The sequence below is a fragment of the Xyrauchen texanus genome, chromosome 25 (genome assembly GCF_025860055.1).
Source record: "Xyrauchen texanus isolate HMW12.3.18 chromosome 25, RBS_HiC_50CHRs, whole genome shotgun sequence".
NCBI classification, from domain to species: domain Eukaryota; kingdom Metazoa; phylum Chordata; class Actinopteri; order Cypriniformes; family Catostomidae; genus Xyrauchen; species Xyrauchen texanus.
The window spans coordinates 17,671,375-17,697,126 of record NC_068300.1 but is presented as its reverse complement, the minus strand read 5'-3'; the positions used below and the strand labels follow the sequence as shown (position 1 = coordinate 17,697,126).

The following is a 25,752-nucleotide window of genomic DNA, read 5'->3' as shown; positions in this document are numbered from 1 at the left end:
ATATCACAATAAAGATCTGAGCCTCTGCTTTTAGGCAAAAAAACGATTTTATTTTATCTTCATTTGTTCTTTTTTATTGCGACTTGAACAGAGGTCGGTTTTGTCAAAAACAACATTTCAGACAAAAAGCTGATAAAAAGGCATGTTTATGTCTGATATTTTGAGCTTCTCAATACTCCACTTCTTCATGTTTGAGATGATCGCAGTCTGTTTCTTTGATCAAAGAGTTGCGTACTCTTTCAAAACATGTGGAGGGGTCTTCCTTACCGTATAACACCTAAAACACGGAAACACGGAAAATTCCGTGTTTGGCGGGGAAAGAGTTAAGAGGCCACAGCTTGATTCTGGAGATTTGGCTAATTATAGACAGATTTAAAATCTCCCGTTTATGTCAAAAATACTATAAAAGGCAGTGTCCTCCCAACAATAATTTATATAGAGAAAGAGTATATATGAAAAATTTCAGTCAGGATTTAGGCCCCATCACAATACAGAGACTGCACTTATCAGAGTTACAAATTACTTGCTCTTATCATCTGATTGTGCCTGCATTACTCTTCTAGTGCTTTTAGATCTTTGTGCTGCCTTCGAGACCATAGATCATGACATTTTCTTGAATAGGCTTGAGAATTATGTTGGCATTTGTGGACTAGTATTAGCTTGGTTTAGGTCCTTACTTTAACGAGGAATTTTAAAATCAAACAATTAAAAAAGTATGGAGTGCCACAGGGATCAGTTTTAGGGCTTTTGCTTTTCTCCTTATATATGCTTCCCCTGGGAGATATTATCAGGAATCATTGAATAATTTCCACTGTTATGCCAATGATCCCAAACTTTATATTCCTTCAAAAAATGCTGAAATTTCATAATTCTCCAAAATACCGAATTGTATCAATGATATCAAAGATTGGATGGCCAGAAATGTACTTCCGAAGGGGAAAAACACAGTTAAGTGTGACAATCCAGATGACAGGCTGGACAGAAGCAGGGTTGGAAAAAGACAAACAGGACAGGAAATGACTAACAGACACCTAACCAGGAAACATCCACAACGAACTGGCACAAGACAAAAAAAACAGAAAACGAGGAGGGCAAGTCAAAACAATCAACTAATACTCAAACAGATAACAAGGCAAACAAGGGGGTGGGGTTATCACTGAATACAGACACGAATGCACAAGGGAATGAGAAAGCACAAGCCCAAGTGCATTCACACAGCACAAAACAAGTGCCTGATTCAGCCAGAGTAAATAAAACAAACCAACCGAAGTGGCTGAATCCAGACAATAGACATAAAACAGACTTAGAACACGTACATGTCAGAGCTCTTCCATAAAGGGGAAAAACGGACAGGTGGCTCCAGGACAGGAGAGAGACCAGACGGCTCCAGGATGGAAGCGAGGACAGACGGCTCCAGGAAGGGAGCGAGGACAGACGGCTCCAGGACGGAAGCAGAATCAAACAGGGAAACAGCCTTTGGCAGGGGAATGGCCTCCATGGCCGTCTCCTCCACCTTATGGTGGTCGTTTGTGGGCCCCACCACTTCCTGGTGGTCAGCAGTGGGCCCCTCTGCCTCCTGGAGGTCAGCAATCAGCTGCTCCACCTTCTGGCAGACAGCAGTGAGCAATTCCATCTCCTGGCGGACAACAGCAAGCCGCTCCGCCTCCTGGCAGACAGCAGCAAGCCCCTCCACCTCCTGGTTGTCAGCAGTGGGTTTGGGCTGGGATGGTGTAGCTGAGTCTTTCTTCCTTCTCCTCCTCTGCTTAAGAGTCATCGGAGGTCTGGGGACCCATCGTCAGAGGGGTTGACGGTGGAACTGTCGCTCCTTGGGGGCTGTCCGTAATTGGGTGTGACAAATTGAAATCGATCAGACAGGTAACTAACAAATCCCTCGAATGACAAAACCACCAGACTTCCCATCTCCCAAGCACCAAATGGGGGCTCTCAAGGCAGGTGTTAAAAAGGTCTTTAAGAGCACCAGTGATGTAGTTCAGCCCATCTGCTGTTCTGAGGAACTCGCTGGAAAAACCCTCACATCAGCCTCCCCCTGACAGAGGGAACAAAGCTGGGCTAGCTGGGCTGCACGCTCTCTAATTGACCCCCTGGGGGTTGAAAATGGAAAAAGGAAGATGCCCATCGCTACTGCTGAGTCCAAAAATGGTCAGATCGTTCTGTCAAAAGCAAAGTAGTGATATGGGCTTTTATTAATAGAAAAAATATAACAAAAACAAACAAACCAGATGCCAGCCTGGACTGGAGCAGGGATGGAATAAGACAAACAGGACAGGTCAGGAAACGACTGACAGACTCCTAACCGGGAAACATCCACAACGAACTGGCACAAGACAAAAAAACATAATGGGGTTAAATAGGGAAGAAAACAAGGAGTGTGAGGGTGAGTAATTGATGACTGAATGTTCATTTTTGCGTTAACTATCCCATTAATTTTTATTAATTAGAGTATTTATTGTAATTTTGTTTTACAGGTCATTTAGTAAGTGAGGTTTTAACTACAACCAATTCAACCAGTACAGACAGATGTGTGAAGAAAACATTCCATTTGTTTTGCGAACTGTTTCAACCAGTTCATTGAAAGAATCAACTCAACTCAAAGAATTCATGAATTGGACATCACTACAAAGCACTGATAAACAGGTTGATTATGTGGGGCGGTCCTGTACTGGCAAACTGAGTGATGGCTGGGTGGACAATGTGTCGTGCAGACGGCATTGCAGAGCACACAAGGTTGTGTGACCGTGTGTGTGTGCGTCTCATCAAAAGAGCGGATATGGTTTCCTCATTAGTTGTGTTGGGATCAATAATTCAGAGCAGGGCCTTGTTGAGCTCAATGGTCCAAGCGCTAATGTGCTGTCTACCCGTTTGGGACTGGGACCCAGCAGGACTTTAATGGATGTCATGATGAGAGGTTGAAATCCAAGAATGGGGATCCTCTTGCACACCCTGGCTCAGTGTGTGTGTGTGTGTGTGTGTGAGCATGTATTTATCACTTTGTGGGGACCAAATGTCCCCATAAGGATAGTAAAACCCGAAATTTGTGACCTTGTGGGGACAGTTTGTCAGAAAACAGCTTATAAATCATACTAAATTATGTTTTTTGAAAAGGTAAAAATGCAGAAAGTTTTCTGTGAGGGTTAGGTTTAGGGGTAGGGTTAGGTTTAGGGGATAGAATATAAAGTTTGTACAGTATAAAAACCATTATGTCCATGGAAAGTCCCCATAAAACATGGAAACACAACGTGTGTGTGTGTGTGTGTGTGTGTGTGTGTGTGTGTGTGTGTGTGTGTGTGTGTGTGTGTGTGTGTGTGAGAGAGAAAGCAAGAGAGAGAGAGAGAGATCTGGGATGGGTATGGTGTAAGAAGATTGGCTATCAAAGAGGATGGATGGATGGATGGATGGATGGATGGATGGATGGATGGAATTGAAGAGCTGTACTGTCAATCCTTCAATCAATCCAGCATTTGTGTGTTTGACAGTTCTGACAACACAGGGTCACATAATGACTGGCCAGGATTCTAAAAGAAGAGAAAAAAACATCCTACACTATGAACTGATAATGTATTGTTAAGTAGAAGTCAACAGTCTTAAGAGCTTAAAAAACGTGGTTCATTCTAATATAGAATTCAGGAATGATGTTGAATAGTGGTTAAAGATCTGGGTTGTCCATAGAAAGATTGTTGGTTCAAACTCTATATGGGGCAATCCAATCCAGGCCAACAAGGACCCTCAAGGAGATATATAACCCGTAATTTGTTGGGGAAATGACAATAATTGTTACTGGGGTACTGTTTGCGTAATAAGGGGACCGTAAGTACTGTAAGCTCAATAACAAATGTAGCAAAAGCACAAAAAATATACAACTGACCCTTTTGCTAAAATGCCAAAATGTCAAAATAATAATAACAATGTTATAATTGTTTAAGTACCAAAATTGTATAGGTTCTCTAGAGACCCGAGGTACTGGTGTCAGAGTTTTTTTTTTTCCACTTCCATAAACCTTTTTTATAATTATTTCATATATATTTAAGTTTACTATCACCAGATATCTATTTCTTTGTGTATTACACGTTGACATTCTGTGCAACAATGAACTGTCAACAATGGTGAATTATCAGTATTTTAAATGTGTATAAACATACATTATATAAAGCCGTGGCCAAAAGTATTGGCAGTAACATACATTTTGTGTTTTGCCAAGTTTGCTGCTTCAGTATATGTAGATTATTTTTTCACATGTTTCTATGGTATACTGGAAAACAATGATAAGCATTTCATGAGTTTGAAAGGCTTTTATTGGCAAAAACATTCCATATCTGCAAAGAGTCAATTACAATGTTGATCCCTGATATTGATAACCTCTGCAATTCGCTCTGGCATGCTGGATATCAGCTTCTGGGCCAAATCCTGACTGATGGCGATCCATTCTTGCCTTATTAGTGCTCGGAGTTGATCACAATTTGTGGGCTTCTGCTTGTCCACTCGCCTTTTGAGGGTTGACCACAGGTTTTCTATGGGATTAAGATCCGGGGAGTTGCCTGGCCACGGATCCAAAATTTCAATGGAATGATCTCCGAGCCACTTCATTATCACTCTTGCCTTGTGACATGGTGTTCCATCACGCTGGAAAATGCAGGGATCATCACCAAATTGCTCTTGGATCGTTGGGAAAAGTTGCTGTTGCTGTGTTGATATGTTTTGATAACATTCTTTATTCATGGCAGTGTTTTTGGGCAAAATTGGGAGAGAGCCCACTCCCTTGGATGAAAAGCAACCCCACACATGGATGGTCTAAGGATGCTTCACTGTTGGCACGACACAGGACTCATGGTAGCCTTCTTCTTTTCTTCTCCGGACTATCGATTTTCCAAATGTCCCAAACAGTCGGAAGAGGGATTCATCAGAGAAAATAACTTTGCACCAGTCTTCTGCTGTCCAATCCTTGTCCAAATCCAGTCTGTCCTTGATGTTTTTCTTGGAGAGAAGTGGCTTCTTTGTTGCCCTTCTTGACACCTGGCCATTGTCCAAAAGTCTTCGCCTCACTGTGCGTGCAGATGCACTCACCAACCTGCTGCCAATATTGAGCAAGCTCTGCACTGGTGGTGACACGATTCCATTGCTGACTCCTCAGGAGGAGACGGTCTTGGAGCTTGCTGGACACTCTGGGATGTCCTGAAGCCTTCTTCGACACTCTGGGACGTCCTGAAGCCTTCTTCACTGCAGGTGAACCTCTCTCCTTGAAGTTCTTGATGATCCGGTAAATGGTTCTTTCAAGTGCAATATTCTTTGCAGCAATTTCCTTGCATGTGAGACCATTTTGATGCAAATCGATGATGGCTGCACGTCGTTCTTTAGAGGTAACCATTGCTAACAAGAACACAATGATTGGAAGCACTTCTTCCCACATTTTATAGCAATCAGTCTTCTCTAATAATCCAATCAGAATTGAGTGGTTTCACCTGACTAGTACTTGTTCACACTTTCCCCGGTGCTGCTGATATGATTAGTGAAATTATGTTAGCTGGTAATTTTGTGCTAGTGCCAAACTTTATTTTTGTGATAAAGTTAATTATTTTGGTCATTGAAGCTTTTTGCAATTATTTAAAATGCATCTGATAACCCTGATAGCACAATAATCTAGAAACAATGTGAATCAACACCACAACAACTGAAGCAGAAAACTTTGTGAAACACAAAATTAATGTCACTGTCAATAAATTTGGCCACGGACGTACATGTTATTTTCTTACTCAAGGTGGAACTGTTTCAGTGATTGACTTGCTTTACATTTGACATTGCTATTTGATGAAGAAACAACATTGAAGTAAACATATAGCAAGTATAACATATGAAAATTTGGGTATACTACTGAAATGATGTTGTGCATCTATTTAGACTCAACAAGTGCCTGAGAAAATACACATAAGATACCATAAGCTACACATAAGTTACACATACATTACACATGTGTAGAGTATGTGTTATATGTAGCTCAATATGTGTTTGACAGCTAGTTGCATCTCATGAAAATTTTAATTTTATACTTTCTGGGCATTATGAACACCCATTTTGGATAGATAAATGTGCCGGGTTTATAAAGACCCAAATTTGTAAGAGTTTTTGGAAAAATTACCATGCATTTAAGGGTTACAAAATATTTAAAAAGTAAAACAACATGCCCTAATCTGAATTGCATGAAAATTGTCCTAAAATGCATATGATCCTTTTAGTAAAAAATCTGACTTTATAATAGTTCAATATAGTTGACCCTTGCCTTAATGTATGCCAATGTGGGTTTTATTATGTTCACTTGTTTACCCAAGAGCTATAACAAAAGTATGATGAAAGAGAAAATTTACTATGGGTTTGAACAACTGGTGTTTAAAATCAACAAAGAAAACCTCTGCTAAATAAAACACACATTTGTGCAAATGCTTTTTTTACTCCAAATCTTTTTGGAACTGAGATATAGCCTTTGTAGCAACTTCTCAGTGTGACAACCAGCACCTAAACATGTACCAAAATGAGACAGGAATAGCATTAATGAGCTATTAATTCCATCAGGTGCCCGTTTTAAAGTTGTCTGTGTTATGACAAACAAACAGACGTTGGGGATGAAACATGTACATCCAAGGCTCTGGTATGTGTATAGTGACGAAAGGTCAGAACAAGCATTAATCTGAAGCTCAAACCTGGTACAAGACACTATGACCTAAAACCTGCACTCACTCTGTTTATTTATTTTCCAAGGGAGTAGGCCCAGGTGCAAATATTGGATATGTGTGATTCCATACTGTACAACAATACTACTCTAACTACAGTATTTTTGCATTATACAGTATGTACACTACTAACAGTAGGCTATGCTAATGTTCTGTATGCATTTATGAATCTCAACAAATCCCTACATTTGCCAAAATGTGCAGTATACAACCAGAGTGAGCACACTGCTCTGAATACTGTATCTTACCATATAATGTGCTTGATTTGACCTTTAATTTCCAGAGATATGAATGAACCAGAGGTAATATCAGCAGTGATTTTAATATATTTTTCTTGACTCATTGTTAACCGCATTGGCTTATTTTATTAATTTCTTTACACAAAACTGGATTTAAATGTACAAATAATTTTTTTTAAATACACTAAATAATGTCATGCACTGAATGTACGCAATGACAGGGGAGCGGCCTCCGTGGCCATGAGTGCAGGCAGCGACAGGCAATCAGGAGCCCTTCTCCTCCTCCTCTTTCGGACAACTGGGACCACTGCTGGGGAAATGGCCTTCATGGCCAAGGACGCTGGCACTGGATCGGATGAGGCTTCAGGCGCTGGCTATGGGATGGACGAGGCTACAGGCGCTGGCTCTGGGACGGACGAGGCTTCAGGTGCTGGCTCTGGGACGGACGAGGCTTCAGGCGCTGCCTCTGGGACAGACGAGGGTTCAGGCGCTGGCTGTAGGATGAACAAGGCTTCAGGCACTGGCTGTGGGACGTACAATGCTTCAGGCTCTGGCTGGGGGACGGACGAGGCTTCAGGCACTGGCTTGTTAATCGTGGCATGCATGGGCGCTGGCTCGTTGACCGTGGAAGGTGTGGGCACTGGCTTTTTGACCGTGGCAGGTGTGGGCACTGACTCGTTGACCGTGGAAGGCGTGGAAGATGGCTCGTTGACCGTGGCAGGTGTGGGCGCTGGCAACAGCAAGGGATAGAACTCCGTGGCTAAAAATGTCGAAGGGTTCTCTCAGACCACCAAAGATGAGAGCAGAGGGGCCTCTGTCTCTTTCAAGGGGATCTCCGGAACCACTTGAGCTAGGAGCAAAGGGGCCTCCATCGAGGGGTCTCCGGAACCACTGGAGCTGTGAGCAGAAGTTCTGCCCTTATGGTTTCAGAGATAAAATCCTAAAAAACAGACAATCACAGTCTAAAAGGACCAGTTTTCCCACCCGGCCATTGAGTCCCAACCAGAACATAGTTCTGAGGGATCTCTCACAGCAGTTCAATTGGCTGGCCAGACTCCAGAATTTGAGGCAGTACCCAGAAGTGGACCCTTGGGACAATCTCTCAATCCGTTCTGCTGGATCCATTATGTGGTTGGTTCTACTGTCACAGTTTGTGCAGTGATGAGACGAGAGTGAGTATCCAAATGCAGAACTTGTAATAATAAACAAAAGAAGAGAATACAACTATGAAGGAAAACATAAACTTAGCAGTATGCTGGCTTACTACGCTCTCCATACAATCATATGAACAAGAACCAATGAGGAACAAGAGAAATATGGATGCAGGGACGTCCCTGGTTAAGATGGTGCTGGATGGCAGTATATGTTGCTCCAAAATTTTTAGATATCTGTCTACATTCATGGTGTTCTCACAGATGTGCAAGTTACCCATGCCATTTGCACTGACACACCCCTAGCCCATACAGACACTGGCTGGATTTGATGCTAAAAACAGCTTGGATGGTAAAGACTTTTCAGACCAAAAAACACAGTTCCACTGTTCTACTTTCCATCTAAGATGAGACAGAGACCAGAGAAATCGGCAGCACTTCTGGACAGTTTTGATACAGTATATGGCTTTTGCTTTGCATAGTAAAGTCTTAACTTGCATCTGTGAATGCAGCAGCGAATGGTGTTGACTAACATACAGTATCTCACAAAAGTGAGTACACCCCTCACATTTTTGTAAATATTTGATTATATCTTTTCATGTGACAACACTGAAGAAATGACACTTTGCTACAATGTAAAGTAGTGAGTGTACAGCTTGTATAACAGTGTAAATTTGCTGTCCCCTCAAAAAAACACACAGCCATTAATGTCTAAACAGCTGGCAACAAAAGTGAGTACACCCCTAAGTGAAAATGTCCTAATTGGGCCCAATTGGTGTCATGTGACTCATTAGTGTTACAAGGTCTCAGGTGTGAATGGGGAGCAGGTGTGTTAAATTTGGTGTCATCGCTCTCACACTCCCTCAAACTGGTCACTGGAAGTTCAACATGGCACCTCATGGCAAAGAACTCTCTTGGGATCTGAAAAAAAGAATTGTTGCTCTACATAAAAATGGCCTAGGCTATAAGAAGATTGCCAAGACCCTGACACTGAGCTGCAGCATGGTGGCCAAGACCATACAGTGGTTTAACAGGACAGGTTCCACTCAGAACAGGCCTCGCCATGGTTGACCAAAGAAGTTGAGTGCACATGCTCAGCATCATATCCAGAGGTTGGGAAATAGACGTATGAGTGCTGCCAGCATTGCTGCAGAGGTTGAATGGGTGGGGGGGTCAGCCTGTTAGTGCTCAGACCATGCGCCGCACACTGCATCAAATTGGTCTGTATGGCTGTCATTCCAGAAGGAAGCCTCTTCTAAAGATGATACACAAGAAAGCCCGCAAACAGTTTGCCGAAGACAAGCAGACTAAGTACATGGATTACTGCAACCATGTCCTGTGGTTCAGATGGTGTCAAGCGTGTGTGGTGGAAACCAGGTGAGGAGTACAAAGACAAGTGTGTCTTGCCTACAGTCAAGCATGGTGATGGGAGTGTCATGGTCTGGGGCTGCATGAGTGCTGCCAGCACTGGGGAGCTACAGTTCATTGAGGGAACCATGAATGCCAACATGTACTGTGACATACTGAAGCAGAGCATGATCCCCTCCCTTCGGAGACTGGGCCGCAGGGCAGTTTTCCAGCATGATAACGACCCCAAACACACCTCCAGGTGATGTACTGGCCAAGCATGTCTCTAGACCTAAACCCTTTTGAGCATCTGTGGGGCATCCTCAAACGGAAGGTGGAGGAGCACAAGGTCTCTAACATCCACCAGCTCTGTGATGTCGTTATGGAGGAGTGGAAGAGGACTACAGTGGCAACCTGTGACGCTCTGATGAACTCCATGCCCAAGAGGGTTAAAGCAGTGCTGGAAAATAATGGTGGTCACACAAAATATTGACACTTTGGGTCCAATTTGGACATTTTCACTTAGAGGTGTACTCACTTTTGTTGCCAGTGTTTTAGACATTAATGGCTGTGTGTTGAGTTATTTTGAGGGGACAGTAAATTTACACTGTTATACAAGCTGTACACTTACTAATTTACATTGTAGCAAAGTGTCATTTCTTCAGTGTTGTCACATGAAAAGATATAATCAAATATTTACAAAAATGTGAGGGGTGTACTCACTGCCCAAAATCCTTCCAATTTGTCTTTGGGGAACATTGATCTCAAAGTGCTGGATTATTTGCTTAAGCGCCTCTTGGAAAATTGGCAAGTCTTGAACGATCCTTTCTCTTGAAGGACTAGGCTGTTTTTGGAGGCTACTTATACTGTACATTATACAGTATTTTGACACAATTGTCTCACCTGTTTAACATCACCTGTTTCACATCACCTTGTTATTTCAACTCTTCAAATTGTTATTAGCCTTAAATAGCCTGTCTTCATTTTTTTGGAGCGTGTTGCAATCAACTGATTTGAAATTACAGTACATTTTCAACAAACAAAAAAATTATGAATTCACAAGGTAAAACATCATATAACGTGTAGTTGTAATGCTTTTAAAGTAGCAAAGGATGAAAATAATTTACAAATCACTCCTTTTTGTTTTTATTATAATTTTTCATACTGTCCCAACTTTTTTGGAATTGAGGTTGTAATTAATAATACATTACTTTTTCCCAAATCACAGATTTAAAGACAGCCCAAAACCTCATACTTTTTCAGGTCCCATGCACACCAAGTTGGTAGACCATTATAATCCCATCTATTATATCCTTGCGACCAGATGGACAGAACAGAGAGAGAGAGAGAGATAGAAAGAGAGAGCGAAAGAGAGAGAGAGATGGGAATATCTATCCTTACCACCATTCAACCTTAAAAGCCCACTGCCAGAATGAACCTGCACTGTTACATACAGACTCATGGTTCTTGTTTCCTTCTCTACAGTCCATTCCATTATGATAAAAAAAAATCTTCTTGCGTCCGTAAACTACAGCAAAGAGAACAGCCCTGTGCTGCCCTCTGTAGGTTCACAGATGATCTCACACAAAACGTAAATCAGCTTAATGACTGTCAAAAAATATTAACATATTCATCATTTTAAAATATATCCACCATTATTGCCTAACTTCCTTGAATTCTGAATTAAAATATGGCAAATTTAGCCAGCCTCCAATATATAGCCATTTTCTGGCCTGATACTATAACATTTGGAGTCAGTATAGAAAAATCATCTGTGGCAGCGGGGGCGTGGTCAAGCGCCCGTCCGGGAGAGAAAAGCGGTAAGGGCGCTTACACCTGAGCTAAATTATGTCTAACACCTGTCTCTAATTTCAGTGAGCACGGGGAGAGCGGCATAAAAAGGCATCGAGAGGGCCTCCGGGGGGAGACGACAAGCTAACCCAGTGCGCTTGTGTCATATTGTGTGTTACAAAAAATTTTGTAAATTACGACGGCATTAAAAAGCTTACCTTGTGGCGAAGACCTGCTTCCTGTCCTCCTTTCCATTGAAGAATATTACACTGGTGCCGAAACCCGGGAATTTAAAGGAAGCATGGAAAGTGGTCGCCCCATAGAGTCCTCCCAGCTGGCAGAAGTCCTCCAGTCCCTCGCGACGCTGCATCAAGGCCACCAGCAATCCCTGCTTGAGCTCCGGCAGGACCAAGATCGCCAGTTTTTCGAAATCATGCAGGCTCAGGCAGAGGACCGGCTCGCCATCCGGAGCCTCCTCAGCCAGGAGGACGCGTCAGCCACAACCGTGACCCCAGACACCCGCACTACGCTGCCCCCCCATGCTACAGAAGATGGGGGCAGCAGATGATCCTGAGGCCTTCCTCGATTTGTTCATGCGTTCAGCAGAAATCTGGGGCTGGCCCCGCGAACAGTGGGCAGCCCGCCTGATTCCCCTCCTGTCCGGGGAAGCTCAACTTGCAGCACAGCAGTTGCCGGCGACGAACCTCCTGGCCTACACCGATCTGAAGAGGTCTATTCTGCAGCGGGTCGGTCGGAGCCCGGAAGAGAATCGCCAGCTCTTCCGGGGCATGAAACATGGAATATCCGATCGCCCGTTCGCGTTCGCTCAACGGCTCCGGGACGCCTGTCGGAGGTGGCTGCTCGCGGGGGACCGCGACGTCGAGGGAGTAATCGACCAGGTGGTACTGGAACAGCTCGTTCAACAGCTGCCTCGGAAGACGGCGGGGTGGGTCCAGTGCCATCGCCCGGCGTCGCTGGAGGAAGCTGTTCGGCTGGCGGAGGACCACTTGGTGGCGATCCCGAGGGCGGACGAGCCCTCTTCTTCTTCTCTCTCTTTTTCCCCTTCCCTTGTGTCTGCCCCTGCCCTCGCCCCCTCCCCTATGTTCTCTCCTTCTGTTCTCTCCCCAGGGCCTGTTACTGCCCCGCGCAGGCATGGAGGGTTCCAGAGACCAGCTCCCCGGCCTTGGGAGAATGTACCCTCCCATTTCCCATCATTCAGCCGCTCTCCTCCTCAGGTGGGGGCGCCCGCCAGCACAAGTGCGGCCGCAACGCCTGGGCCGGCCTGTTGGAGGTGCGGAGACCCGGACCACTTCCGGGATCAGTGTCCGCTGATGGAGGTGGGGACGGTGGTGCGGGTCTCTGACGTCCCGCAGGCTGCCCCCAATCGGGCTGGAGCATACCGGATTCCGGTAAGGATCGGGGGGGGTATTTACCAAGCTTTGCTGGATACCGGCTGCAATCAGACCACCATCCATCAACGCTTGGTTCAACCCGGGGCTTTGGGTTTAGCTAAACTGGTGAGGGTGAGGTGTGTGCATGGGGATGTTCACAAGTATCCCATGGTGACTTTGGCGATTAAATTCAGGGGAGAAACCATAGTGTGGAGGCAGCGGTTAGTTCCGCCTCACTCATCCGCTAATCTTGGGTACTGATTGGCCGGGTTTTGAAGATATTTTAGAGGGATTTCGCGGATGGGTCCTGCATAAAGAGGTGTGCGGTGTGCGATGCTCTGGCAGGGAGGCGGAGCCGGGCCGATCCTCGGCTGCTCTGAATGACGAGGGAAGGGGCGAGGTGGCCACCCCTCCTCTCAGGGAATTCCCTGAGGGGACTTCCCTCTAGAGCAGTCGTGAGGCGAAACCCTTAAACATGCTCTTGACCAAGTGAGAGTAATTGATGGTCAACAGCTTCGGCCGGGCATCGCCATTTCATACCCGTATTTTGCCATGATTAAAGATCGGCTATATAGAGTGACGCAGGACGCTCAAACAAAAGAGGAAGTGACCCAATTGTTGATTCCACGGAGCCGCCGGGAAATAGTTTTCCAGGCGGCTCACTATAATCCTATGGCCGGTCACCTAGGGGAACGAAAAACACTTCTCCGTCTAATAGCCCGTTTCTATTGGCCGGGCATTGGCAGTGACGTCCGCAGGTGGTGTGCGGCATGCCGTGAATGTCAGCTGGTAAACCCACCGGCCACACCAAAAGCGCCATTGCGCCCTCTACCATTGATCGAGGTCCCCTTTGAAAGAATTGGGATGGACCTCGTCGGGCCATTAGAACGGACAGCACGCGGGCATCGCTTCGTGTTAGTCCTAGTGGATTACGCTATGCGATATCCAGAAGCAGTGCCTCTGAGCAACATTTCCGCACGTAGTGTTGCAGGGGCACTCTTCAAGATAATCTCCCGGGTGGGGATTCCTAAAGAAATCCTCACCGATCAAGGCACGACTTTTATGTCACAAACACTCCGCAAACTTTACGAGCTCTTGGGCATTAAGTCGATTCGCACCAGCGTTTACCATCCGCAGACTGATGGCCTAGTGGAACGATTTAATAAAACGCTCAAGAACATGATTCGTAAATTCGTACACGATGACGCTAGAAATTGGGATAAGTGGCTAGACCCCCTGTTGTTTGCAGTACAAGAGGTCCCACAAGCCTCCACAGGGTTCTCCCCATTTGAGCCGCTGTACGGGCGACGCCCACGCGGGGTCCTCGACATCATCCGCGAAGCTTGGGAGGAGGGACCTTCTCAGCAAAAATGAAATTCAGTACGTTCTTGATCTTAGAGCAAAACTCCACACACTGGGGCGACTAACACAGGAGAATTTGCTCCAAGCTCAAGAACGCCAACGCCGGCTGTATGACAGGGGTGCTCGGCTACGGGAATTTGCACTGGGAGATAAGGTACTTGTATTGCTCCCAACGTCGAGCTCTAAATTACTCGCCAAGTGGCAAGGACCGTTTGTGGTCACACGACGAGTTGGGGATCTCGATTATGAGGTTAAACGTACCGATAGAGGGGGCGCTCGGCAAATATATCACCTCAACCTCCTGAAATTGTGGAGGGAGGAGGCGGCCTCTGTGACGTTGGCCACGGTGGTTCCGGAGAGTGCGGAGCTCGGACCGGAGGTAAACAAAGCCCACAATCGCAACACTCCGGTTACTTGTGGAGACCACCTCTCACCGCGTCAACTCATAGAGGTTTCCGATTTACAAAAGGAATTTCCAGACGTGTTTTCCCCTCTACCGGGCCGTACAAACATCATACAGCACCACATCGAGACCGAACCGGGCGTGGTGGTGCGGTGCCGCCCTATCGCTTACCCGAACATAAAAAGAAAATAGTTCGGGAGGAATTAGATGCGATGCTCGATATGGGCGTAATAGAGGAATCCTACAGCGATTGGTCCAGCCCGGTTGTTCTTGTTCCGAAGAGTGATGGGTCTGTTCGATTCTGTGTGGATTACAGAAACGTTAACGCGGTGTCTAAATTTGATGCGTACCCAATGCCCCGTGTTGATGAACTGCTCGATCGGTTAGGTACTGCTCGTTTTTATTCGACCTTGGATTTAACGAAGGGTTATTGGCAGATCCCCTTGACACCAATGTCCCGTGAGAAAACCGCCTTCACTACGCCGTTTGGATTACACCAATGTGTGACGCTTCCTTTCGGTTTGTTTGGGGCACCAGCCACGTTTCAGCGTCTTATGGATCGGATCCTCAGACCTCACACCGCTGCCTATCTAGATGATATCATCATTTATAGCAATGACTGGCAGCGGCACATGCAACATCTGAGGGCCGTCCTGAGATCGCTGCGGCGGGCGGGGCTCACAGCAAATCCTAAGAAGTGCGCGATTGGGCGTGTGGAGGTACGGTATCTGGGGTTCCACTTGGGTCATGGCCAGGTGCGTCCCCAAATTGACAAAACCGCGGCGATTGCGACTTGCCCTAGACCCAAGACCAAAAAGGGGGTGAGGCAGTTCCTGGGGCTGGCTGGCTATTATAGAAGGTTTGTGCCTAATTATTCGGACGTCACCAGCCCGCTGACTGACCTCACTAAAAAGGGGCTCCAGATCCGGTCCAGTGGTCAGAGCAGTGCCAACAGGCGTTTATGCAGATTAAAGCCGCACTTTGTGGGGGCCGCTTCTTCATGCACCTGACTTCTCTCTCCTTTTGTATTACAGGCGGACGCTTCAGACAGAGGACTGGGGGCCGTACTCTACGAGGTGGTGGAGGGAGGAGCGCCGGTGCTGTACATTAGCCGTAAGCTCTCCTTAAGGGAGACTAAGTACAGCACCGTGGAGAAGGAGTGTTTGGCCATCAAGTGGGCGGTCCTCACCCTCCGTTACTACCTGCTGGGGCGGGCCTTCACCCTCTGCTCAGATCACGCCCCACTGCAGTGGCTTCACCGCATGAAGGATACTAACGCCCGGATCACCCGTTGGTATCTAGCTCTCCAGCCCTTTAAATTCAAGGTGGTCCACAGACCGGGGGAGCAGATGGCTGTCGCCGACTTCCTCTCCAGAAATGGGGGGGAGTGGTAGGCAGGCCGGATGATGCCCCGGCCCGAGTCGGGCGGTGGGGGTATGTGGCAGCGGAGGCGTGGTCAAGCGCCCGTCCAGGAGAGAAAAGCGGTAAGGGCGCTTACACCTGAGCTAAATTATGTCTAACACCTGTCTCTAATTTCAGTGAGCACGGGGAGAGCGGCATAAAAAGACAGCGAGAGGGCCTCCAGGGGGAGACGACAAGCTAACCCAGTGCGCTTGTGTCATATTGTGTGTTACTAAAAATTGTGTAAATTACGACGGCATTAAAAAGCTTACCTTGTGGCGAAGACCTGCTTCCTGTCCTCCTTTCCATTGAAGAATATTACATCATCCTTGTGTTCACAAAGGATTTAAAAATACCTGCTATTAAACAGAATAAAATTTAATTTCATACAACTCCCTGTAAAAAGCATAAAATATACTGAGAACTACTGTTTATTTAGAGAGATATTTTTAGAACCCTCCCATATACTTAAGTAGTGCAGCAGCTTGGACAACCTCCAGACTGCAAACCAACCCCTGCAAACTAAGCCTCTCACGCAAGCATCAAGCTACCTCCTGCAGGGCAAATCAGGGACACAAACCTGGGACACAAACAAACATGGGAACCAAACCTGAAACCAGCATGCAAAATTAAATACCATATGCAGGACAAGCTCAAAGATGCAGCGTCATCAAGAGTGAAAGAGAAAAAGAGAGCTTTCTATGTTGAGTTTACGACCCATCTGCGAGCAAAATTCTCCATGTGCGAGGGGACTGGGCCAAAAACATTTTAGGACTTAGGCTTCCCTGTCTGGCCTGAGGCCAATGGGTATATTGCAATATTGAGGTTCTATTTTTACATCATCCTTCTCATCATCAATTCTCACTTTCTCTTTTATCCTCTGAAGATTAACAGACCAAATATAATTCTCAGTGAACATACATTTATTAGTTGTGTTAATCATTGCACCATTTGTCAAGGATCCATGTTGCTAGGCTGAAAGCAGGAATAGAAGGCAAAATTATATTGTCAGGAAGAGACATGGGCATCACTTAGTTTTAAAAAGTGGTGGGGACAGTGAAACTCATGAATAATAATTAGGCTATGTGAAGATAAATTCAAGCGTTCAAATAAATATTTCACATGATTACTTTGATAACTTCTGTACATCTAACACTGTCAATACTGGGACTTTGTTAATCAGTGGAAAAGTCAGTAAGGCATCAACCAGAATAACCGATTGGTCTCATGGTAAAGTATTGCCTCTAGTACAATGAGTTCTGGGCTCTAATTCGCCCTAATATTACTCTTTTTTTTTTTTTTTTTTATAAACAATGATTGCATTTGTATGTTAGTGGATGTACTATATATCATGAGTGCATCTGTTTACATTTTGCTTTGCAATTTAACTGGAAAGGAGTGCAAGGTGCAGTGCAAGCTGGATGCTGGATTGCCACTTCACTTATTATATCCCACATGAACTAAATGGAAACTCCTTTTCAAAAACAGGAGATGTTTCTTCTGCATTAGACACTTAAGTGGCGAAAACTATATCAAAAAGTGGTGGGGACAAAGTTGGCGAAGGCAAAGATTATTAGGGATATGTCCCACCCATCCCACCCATATATGATGCCTATGGGAAGCAATATTAAGAATATAAATAAATAAATAAATAAAAAGTAGCATTAAATCCTGCTGACATGTAAATAGTTGATTTTTACTAATGAGTAGTTTACTAGTTAGCGATTTAAATTGGTAGAAGGGGTGGGGGAAATAGGATTAGGAGTATTTATAGGGAAACCTTTTAAGGTGAAGTATGTAATTTCTTCACCACATGTGTCATCAAACAGAATTGCAAAACAAAAAATAACATTAAACTCCTCCGTCCGGCATCGGATTAACGCCCAAAACTCACGCCATTGGTTAAGACAATGTTGCTATGTTGTGCTGAGTGGGATGCTCAAACAAACAGCAATGTTTTGATAGTGTCACAGAGTGTTTACACTTTTTCAGGGAAAGCATCCCTAAAATTTCTTGCTAACAACTTTCTCTGCATTTTAGGTTAATAACTGGAAAAATGATTTTAACGTCTAAAATATTACAGACATCACCTAAGTTCAATTGACTTGTTTTCTAAAACTACATAAACTATTGTACATTTCCACTAATCAATAACAATCAAGTTATTGTATCCTTATGAATCCTTATGCAAAACAAAAAAGATACAGAGAAGATACATTTAGGTATTCTTTGAATCACCTTTACAAAGTGTTAAAACTGACTCAAATATACACCTTGCACCATAAAAACTACATTATAACTCTTTCCTTTCATGTCACCAACACAGATTTTATACAGGCCACATTCTATACAATTCACTTGACTGTGAACCATTTGGGGAAGGCTGAATAGAAGAGGTATATTTCACAACCCAACTCAAAGTTTTTCCATCCTCTCCTTTTTCCACTTTTCCACTGATCTTAGCCTTTATCTATTGAGAGAGCCGCAGTGTATGTGCTATGAGAACACACTGTATATATGAGCAGCAGTGTGTGTGCTGGCGCAGGGGTGGTGAATTTAGAGACTGCACTGAAAGGTCAAAGGACAGCCAAGGCCCAACCCACTATATCTATAAAAACCCAGACCAATACCGAAAGAGGATCAAAAATGTTAGTTTATCAGTAGGAATTTAAATGTATAATAATAATGGTGTTATTATAATAATGGTGATTTGAGAAGTCTGAGCTGGCCTTTAAAATATAGTTCAAGCATTAACCTACAGTATGCATGTACTGGCCTTTAAAATTATTAATGCATAGATATATTATTATATAACTTCAATACAACCTTATTTGTGTATTCACCATTGTCTCCTCACTGAATCTAATTTAGTTTGAAAAGTGGAATAATAATGCATGTAGAGTACAAGGTTAAAGGGTTTAATTTTGATATTCATTAAATATGTGTGAGCCCTTCAACATTCTGCTTCAATGCCCTTGAAAAGCACAGAGCCAGCAGCCAGTTTGAGTATCCGTTTGCATGACAGTGGATGATTACGCTAAAATTAGAATATTGATTAGGAGTAGATCCATATCAGTTAGGTGCCTCTGCAACAAAAAGGAAAGATTTCTGGAAACTTTCTGGAGATTGTTTGTGTCCTTTTTCATCTCTGTGTATGAGGGGAATGTTGCAGTTGACTGTCACTCTCTCTCACACAGGGATGCAAATTTAACACCATTGGCAGAAGGCAGTCTCCTAGGAGTCTCCTAATACCATGTCTACAGCCATCCATCTCATCATGTAGATTTGTACATATAGTCACATATACCCATACACACAGTTACATACACACACACATATATCCAAAAGCTTCACAATAATCGCTGTGTCAAAAGCGTCTTGTAAAAGCCAGTGTGAAAATTGTAACAAAGTGACTCATTCTAGCAGGTCAGTAAAACAATCCATCACATCATGTCTACAAACAAAATAAGAACATTAAAGTATTTTTGCAAATTCAGACTCATTTCAACAGCAAGTGCTGATCTAAGCAGTAAAACATGACAGGTTTTCAATTGGCTAAAAAACTTTCCTGAGAAGTTCAAAATACAGAATGGATGAACATTGCCATAAATAAACCCTTCAGTCCAAAGAAAGTAGGCTGACCTTTTAAGCTAAGCTCCTTTATTATTTTGCTTCCACAGATTTTAAAAAGTCACAAAATGTGTTCTGATGGTCTTTGCTAAGTTTTTCATTTGCTTTTTATAGTTTATGACCTCCACATTGGGGAAAAAATTATAAAAATAAAGCCAACAAAGGTTTACTTAAAGGTCAGGCCAGTTGTATATTTGACAGTCTATAGTTTGTTGATGGCTGTGGGGAAAATTTCTTCTGAAATTGTGAGCACTCCAATTAAACCATCATATTAGCAAAAGGCCTACATGCATGTGTGCACACATACGCCATTTATCTTTTGATAGCCTGTGCTGATCTGGCAGATATATTGTGTGTTATTCTAGGGCTTAGCGGGCCTGTCAGCCATAAGAACGCCAAATAACACTCATTTGCATATTATTGGAGAGTTACAGTGACAAACCTTGAACACAAGTATGTTGAGAGAAAACATAACTCTACTGAAGTGTGTGTTTGAATGTTCAGAAGTATGCACTTCTTTAATCGAAATACAATGTTGTTAGTGACAAGATTGACATCACTAAATTATCCCTGGAAATATAGATTCTTATAAACACATTAATTGGTCATATTTCTGCATAATAAAAAAAAATCCCCATGAAAAACAATTTTGTTGTGTACGCATTTACTGGAAACTGCAAACAGAAATAGATATAGGTGGATGTCCTTACCTGTGCCCCACATTAAACCCTCTTCCTCTGCCTCTTCCCGTCTTCTCTTCTCCTCTTTCGGTCTCCAAGGGTCTTTCCACTTTTACCCCAACACCGCAATTTTCCAGTAGGAATCTTTGCTGGCATGAACAATGAAGCGTCCAAGCCGCTTGGATCTTTGAGGCTCCAGTGATCTTTGGATAAGGAGCCAAAATAGTCCCAATGAACTTTGATCAATAATGGGATTCAAAGAAAGGGTGTCCTGTACAGACACAGTCACACAGTCACTGAGAAGCACATTTCCCCTTCTTGGCCCATCCCACTGTCACCTTCTCAATCTCACCACATTGAGAATACAGAACAAGCGCATGAGATTCCAGAAGATAATCACACCAGGACCTTAATAAGTGCAGAAATCTGTGCCAGCAAGGGGAGAGGAGGAGAATGCGGAGAAGGAGGGAGCGGGTGTGAAATAGAGAAAGAGAGAGAGAGAGAGAGAGAGAGAGAGAGAGAGAGAGAGAGAGAGAGAGAGAGAGCAAAACAAGAAAGTGAGGGTAGAAGAGCAGAGAGAGAGAGAGAGCACAACATGGGAGAGAAAACCAAACAGGAGAAAGAGTAGAAAAGGAAAGAGAGATCACGACAGGAAAGACAGAGAAGAGAAGGGAAATAGATTAGAACAGAAAAGAGGGAAAGGAACAGGAAAGCTAGAGAGTAAAACAGGAAAGAGAGAGCAGAACAAGAAAGAGGAAGAAAAACAAGAAAGCGAGAGAGTAGAACAGGAAAGAAAGAGCACAACAGGAATGAGGGAGAAGAACAGGGAATTGAGGGAGTAGAAAAGGAAAAAAGAGTAGAAGAGTAAAGAAAGAGCACAACAGGAAATAGAGAGCAGAACATGAAAGAAATAACAGAAAAAGAAAGAGAGAGCACAACAGGAAAGAGGGCAGAGCAGGAAAAACAGATTAGAACAGGAAAGAGGGAGAGCAGAACAGGAAAGAATGAGCAGAATGGAAAAGAGAGAGCAAACATAAAATGAGAGCAGAACATGGGGGAGAAAACAGAACAGGAGAAAGAGCAGAAAAACAAAGAGAAAGCACAACAGGAAAGAGAGAGAAGATCAGGAAAAACAGAGTAGAACAGGGAAGAGAAATCAGAGAAGGAAAAATAAATTAGAAAATAAAGAGAGTAGAACAGGAATGAAAGAGCACAACAGGAAAGAGAGAGCAGAGAAGATAGAGATTAGAGCAGGACAGAGAGAGCACAACATGGGATAGAAAACAGAACAGGACAAAGAGCAAAAAAGGAAAGAGAGAGCAGAACAGCGAAGCAGGACAGTAGAACAGGAAAAAGAGTAAAACAGCAAAGAAAGAGCACAACAGGAAATATAGAACAGAACAGGAAAGAAAGATTAGAACAGGAAAGAGACATCAGAACAAGAGAAAGGGAAACAGAAAAGAGGCAACACAACAGGAAAGAGAGGGCAGAAAAGGAAAGAAAGAACAGGAAATAGAGAGCACAATATGGGAGAGAAAACAGAACAGGAGAAAGAGCAGAAAAGGAAAGAGAGAGCACAACAGGAAAGAGAGAGCAGAGAATGAAAAATACATTAGAACAGGGAAGGTGGAAAAGAAGAGAAAAGCAAGAGAGTAGAACAGGAAAGAGAGTATAACAGGAAAGAAAAAGCACAACAGGAAAGAGAGAGAAGAACAGGAATGAAAGAGCGGAACAGGAAAGAGAGAGCAGAGAACAAAAAGAGATTAGAGCAGGACAGAGAGAGCACAACATGGGAGAGAAAACAGAACAGGACAAAGAGCAAAAAAGGAAAGAGAGAGCAGAACAGGGAAGCAGGACAGTAGAACAGGAAAAAGAGTAAAACAGCAAAGAAAGAGCACAACAGGAAATATAGAACAGAACAGGAAAGAAAGATCCGAACAGGAGAAAGGGAAACAGAAAAGAGGCAGCACAACAGGAAAGAGAGGGCAGGACAGAAGAAAGAGCAGAACAGGAAAGAGAGAGCGTAGGCAGAAAAGAGATTAGAACAGGGAAGAAAAAAATCCATTAAAGCATGGATGAGGATTGAGAGAGAGAGAGGCACAGGCTGGAAAGCATGAGACACATACCTGACAGCTGGGAAGATGAAGCAGCCTTTCCCTGAGGAGGTGTGATGAAATCCAACAGGAACATCCAGACCATATCTTATTTCACAATATGGACAATGTTGCTAATGCATATATTAAATCTAGACACAGTGCTCTAGTTTGTCAATGACTCCACTAAACTTTCGGAATCCTGCAACTGGAGAAGGATAACGGGAATCCTCCATTCACTTTTGAGCACGGCACATAGGGTAGTGTGTTGCTCACAACATATAGGGAATTGCACAGCGATCTGGTTTCAAATCCGTCTTGGGTGATGTGCTGACCCAATTACCCCTATACCTTTCACTCCACTTTCCTATATAATAAAGACAAAATAATAATAGTAAAATACAAATATTCTAGCCATATGAAGTCACGTTACATAGCTTTGAAACCAAGCAACAGAAAACAGATGAAACAGAAGCAAAACAGCTGATAGCAATGTATTCCCACTTTACATCTAGGATAAGTCCTGAGTGAGCGACTGGGAATGAGTGACAGCTCCGGTGTGGGGTTTGGTCTGAAATGAATGTGCCAAATGTCATGTCTGGTGTGAAACTCTAGACAGAATATTAAGTTACAAACTATCACCACAAAACAGAGAGCAAGCAGCCGCAACTCTTCAAAACCACAGAGGTTACAAATCATTTACTAAAAAACCTACTTTAGAATTAATATGATCATCCTTCATAAATGATCTTACATTCAGCTTCTAGACTGCTAAATAGATCCACATATTAACAGGAAAATATGTTTGTGATGCACAACCCAACACTCTCAAGGAGCTTCACTTCAGAAGAAGGGCAGAGAGGGGTGGAGGGGCCACTTTTTGAAGCAGTAAGCACATTTCAACAACCAGGCGCAGTGAGATACAGTTACAAGAACATGGTGACAGCAACAGGGCCTCCCCCTACCCACCAGTCATAAACAGCTTCCAATCGCTCACACTTTAAACCATTAAAGTTGTCTGCCAGTCACAATGATCTCACTTTATGGTTTATGTTTTGGCTCAGAAGTTGGCTTAGAAAGGACACAACCTGCTGAGGCCCCCACAGACACAAGTTTTCAGAGCAGTAAATGGCTGATGATGAGCAGCTCTGGGGATATCTACTATTTCTGAACGGCTTCCAGAGAACTATGTGCAGGGTACAAGCGGTTAGCTATAATGCACTAATCTTTATGGGGCTTGTTAAGGATTATCCATGACATAGAGGTTATTCATTTCCAGCCAGGTTACTACTATAGCCTGTTATGCAATGACAAAATCCTTCCACTGTATCTGATTTAGGGTCGGGGAGATGATGTACATTTTTCCAGATCAATTAATTTATTTGAAACAACAATAAAATGGCAATGACAAACAATTACTTAAATACACCGCTTCTGTTTTGATATTTATGGAGTGGGATAAAGTAAAAATGACAAGATATAATTTTTAGTACTACATTGACATGTTAGAAGTTTGGCATTATCTTGTATTATTGTTTCTTAACAAGAATGAGTAGTAGTGAAATTATAGGAATATACATTTTTGAAAAATGTGTCTGCCGAATCAAGTTTATTTATTTTTTACCCCATTACACAAATACATTTTTTCTTTTTTAAAGTATCTATCTTACAAAATGTATACAGTAGGGTTTATGCTAATGAATAAAACAAATCCTAAAGGGTTATGCATACACTTTAAAAACATGTCTTATAAACGTACACAATCGTGTAAATTGCAGTGTGCTTGAAATGCCATGTCAATAACTCTTTACCCATTTTCACTCAATGTTTCTTCATTTGACATTAAATCAACATGAATACAAATATTTCCTTTGTAAGAACTTAGATAGGTACGTTTTAAAGTATATTTTTATTACTTATCTTTTCATAATTTTTAACATCCTTATTTGTCATTAACCCTCCTATTGTCTTAAACTAATAGTTCACCCAAAAATTTAAATTCTCATCATTTACTCACTCTCACACTTTCCCCGATGTGTATGACTTTATTTCTTAACTTAACACAAACAGAGATTTTTTTTTTTTAAATATCTCAGCTCTGTAGGTCTTCACAATGCAAGTGAATGGGTACCAAAAAGCATATAAATGCAGTGTAAAAGCAATACATAAGACTCCAGTGGTTAAATCCATATCTTCAGAAGTCATATGATGAGTGTGAAACTGATCAATATTTAAGTCCTTATTTACACTTTCACATTCTTCTTCTTTTGATTTTGGCAATTCTCATGCTTCGTTTTCATCTTTGGGTGAATGAAACGACACCCTCCTTTTGTCCTTCGGGTCAATTTTGACCCATATTTAAAACCATTAAAAGTTCTTGGTTAGTGTACAATGGCAATAAAGACACCCCTTAATGAAAATAATGTTTTGTTGTAGTCCCAAAGTGTATAATGTCAAACATTAGCCAATGATGTCTCAATTTACGCTTATTTCAATCACTTCGCTTGTAGAAAATCAACAGTGTACATTTTAGTTACAATTTTAGTACATGCCTATTTCACAAATTAATCTCTGTTGCCTTTTCCAGCGTTCACAATGGGCCCACTTTGCACATCAACAAATCTATTCCTTCCCACTAATGTCAAACAATTGTTTTGTTTGAAGTGTTACAGGGGTTTAGGAAGATGCTGTAATAGTTATTTCTGCCATCTAATAGAAAATTATATTCATAGATCTTTTACATTTACATTTATGCATTTGGCAGATGCTTTTATCCAAAGCAACTTACAGTGCACTTATTACAGGGACAATCCCCCGGAGCAACCTGGAATTAAGTGTCTTGCTCAAGGACACAATGGTGGTGGCTGTGGGGATCGAACCAGCGACCTTCTGTTTAACAGTTATGTGCTTTAGACCACTACACCACCACCACTATTTTTGTTAACCTTTTAATCTTTTACCATTGGGTTTTACCACTGGTTCTTATCAAAGAAAAGGAAAGGAACCATTTGTTTTAAATAGCTAGTTCTCTTAAAGAATTATATTTAAAATCTATACAGCTTGTTTGTTTTGATGATCTTGACAAAGTCACAATATTTGGTTCCATTCCTAAATCACGTTCCCAGACTTTTGACTTCACTGACTTTACATCAATTTTAGTGTGTCTTGAATACTATTATTCTGATACATTTGAAACTTTGTAATGCAGCATTTTTCACACTACAGTCTCCTTAAGATAAATCTCTTACAATGTATTATGATTCCTCTTTTGTAAGTTGCTTTGGATAAAAGTGCCTGCCAAATGAATAAAAGTAAATGTACCACAAATAATGCAGTATTTATAACGTATTCTTTAACTGTCCTGGGTCAAATATAAACCTAGGACAATAGGAGGGTTAAAAATTATGTCTGGAAAAACAAAGGCTAAGAATTTTTTTGTCATTCCATATGAAAGGAAAGCACCAATCGAGAGTGTCTGTGCGTGTATTTTTGGCCAGCAGAGGGAGTGATGAACCTGCAATTTCAAA

General features: G+C 42.8%; 1 protein-coding gene across 1 annotated transcript in view; it reads right to left on the bottom strand.

Annotated features, from left to right (window-relative positions):
* Positions 1 to 20,989, bottom strand: part of LOC127619186 (zinc finger protein 385A-like) — a 129,840-nt gene extending 108,851 nt beyond the window's left edge. Inside the window, exon 1 of the mRNA XM_052091980.1 lies at positions 20,163 to 20,989. Coding sequence (XP_051947940.1) covers positions 20,163 to 20,175 — 13 coding nt within the window. The 5' untranslated portion in view covers positions 20,176 to 20,989. The remainder of the gene's footprint in view (positions 1 to 20,162) is intronic.
* Positions 20,990 to 25,752: the final 4,763 nt, after the last annotated feature.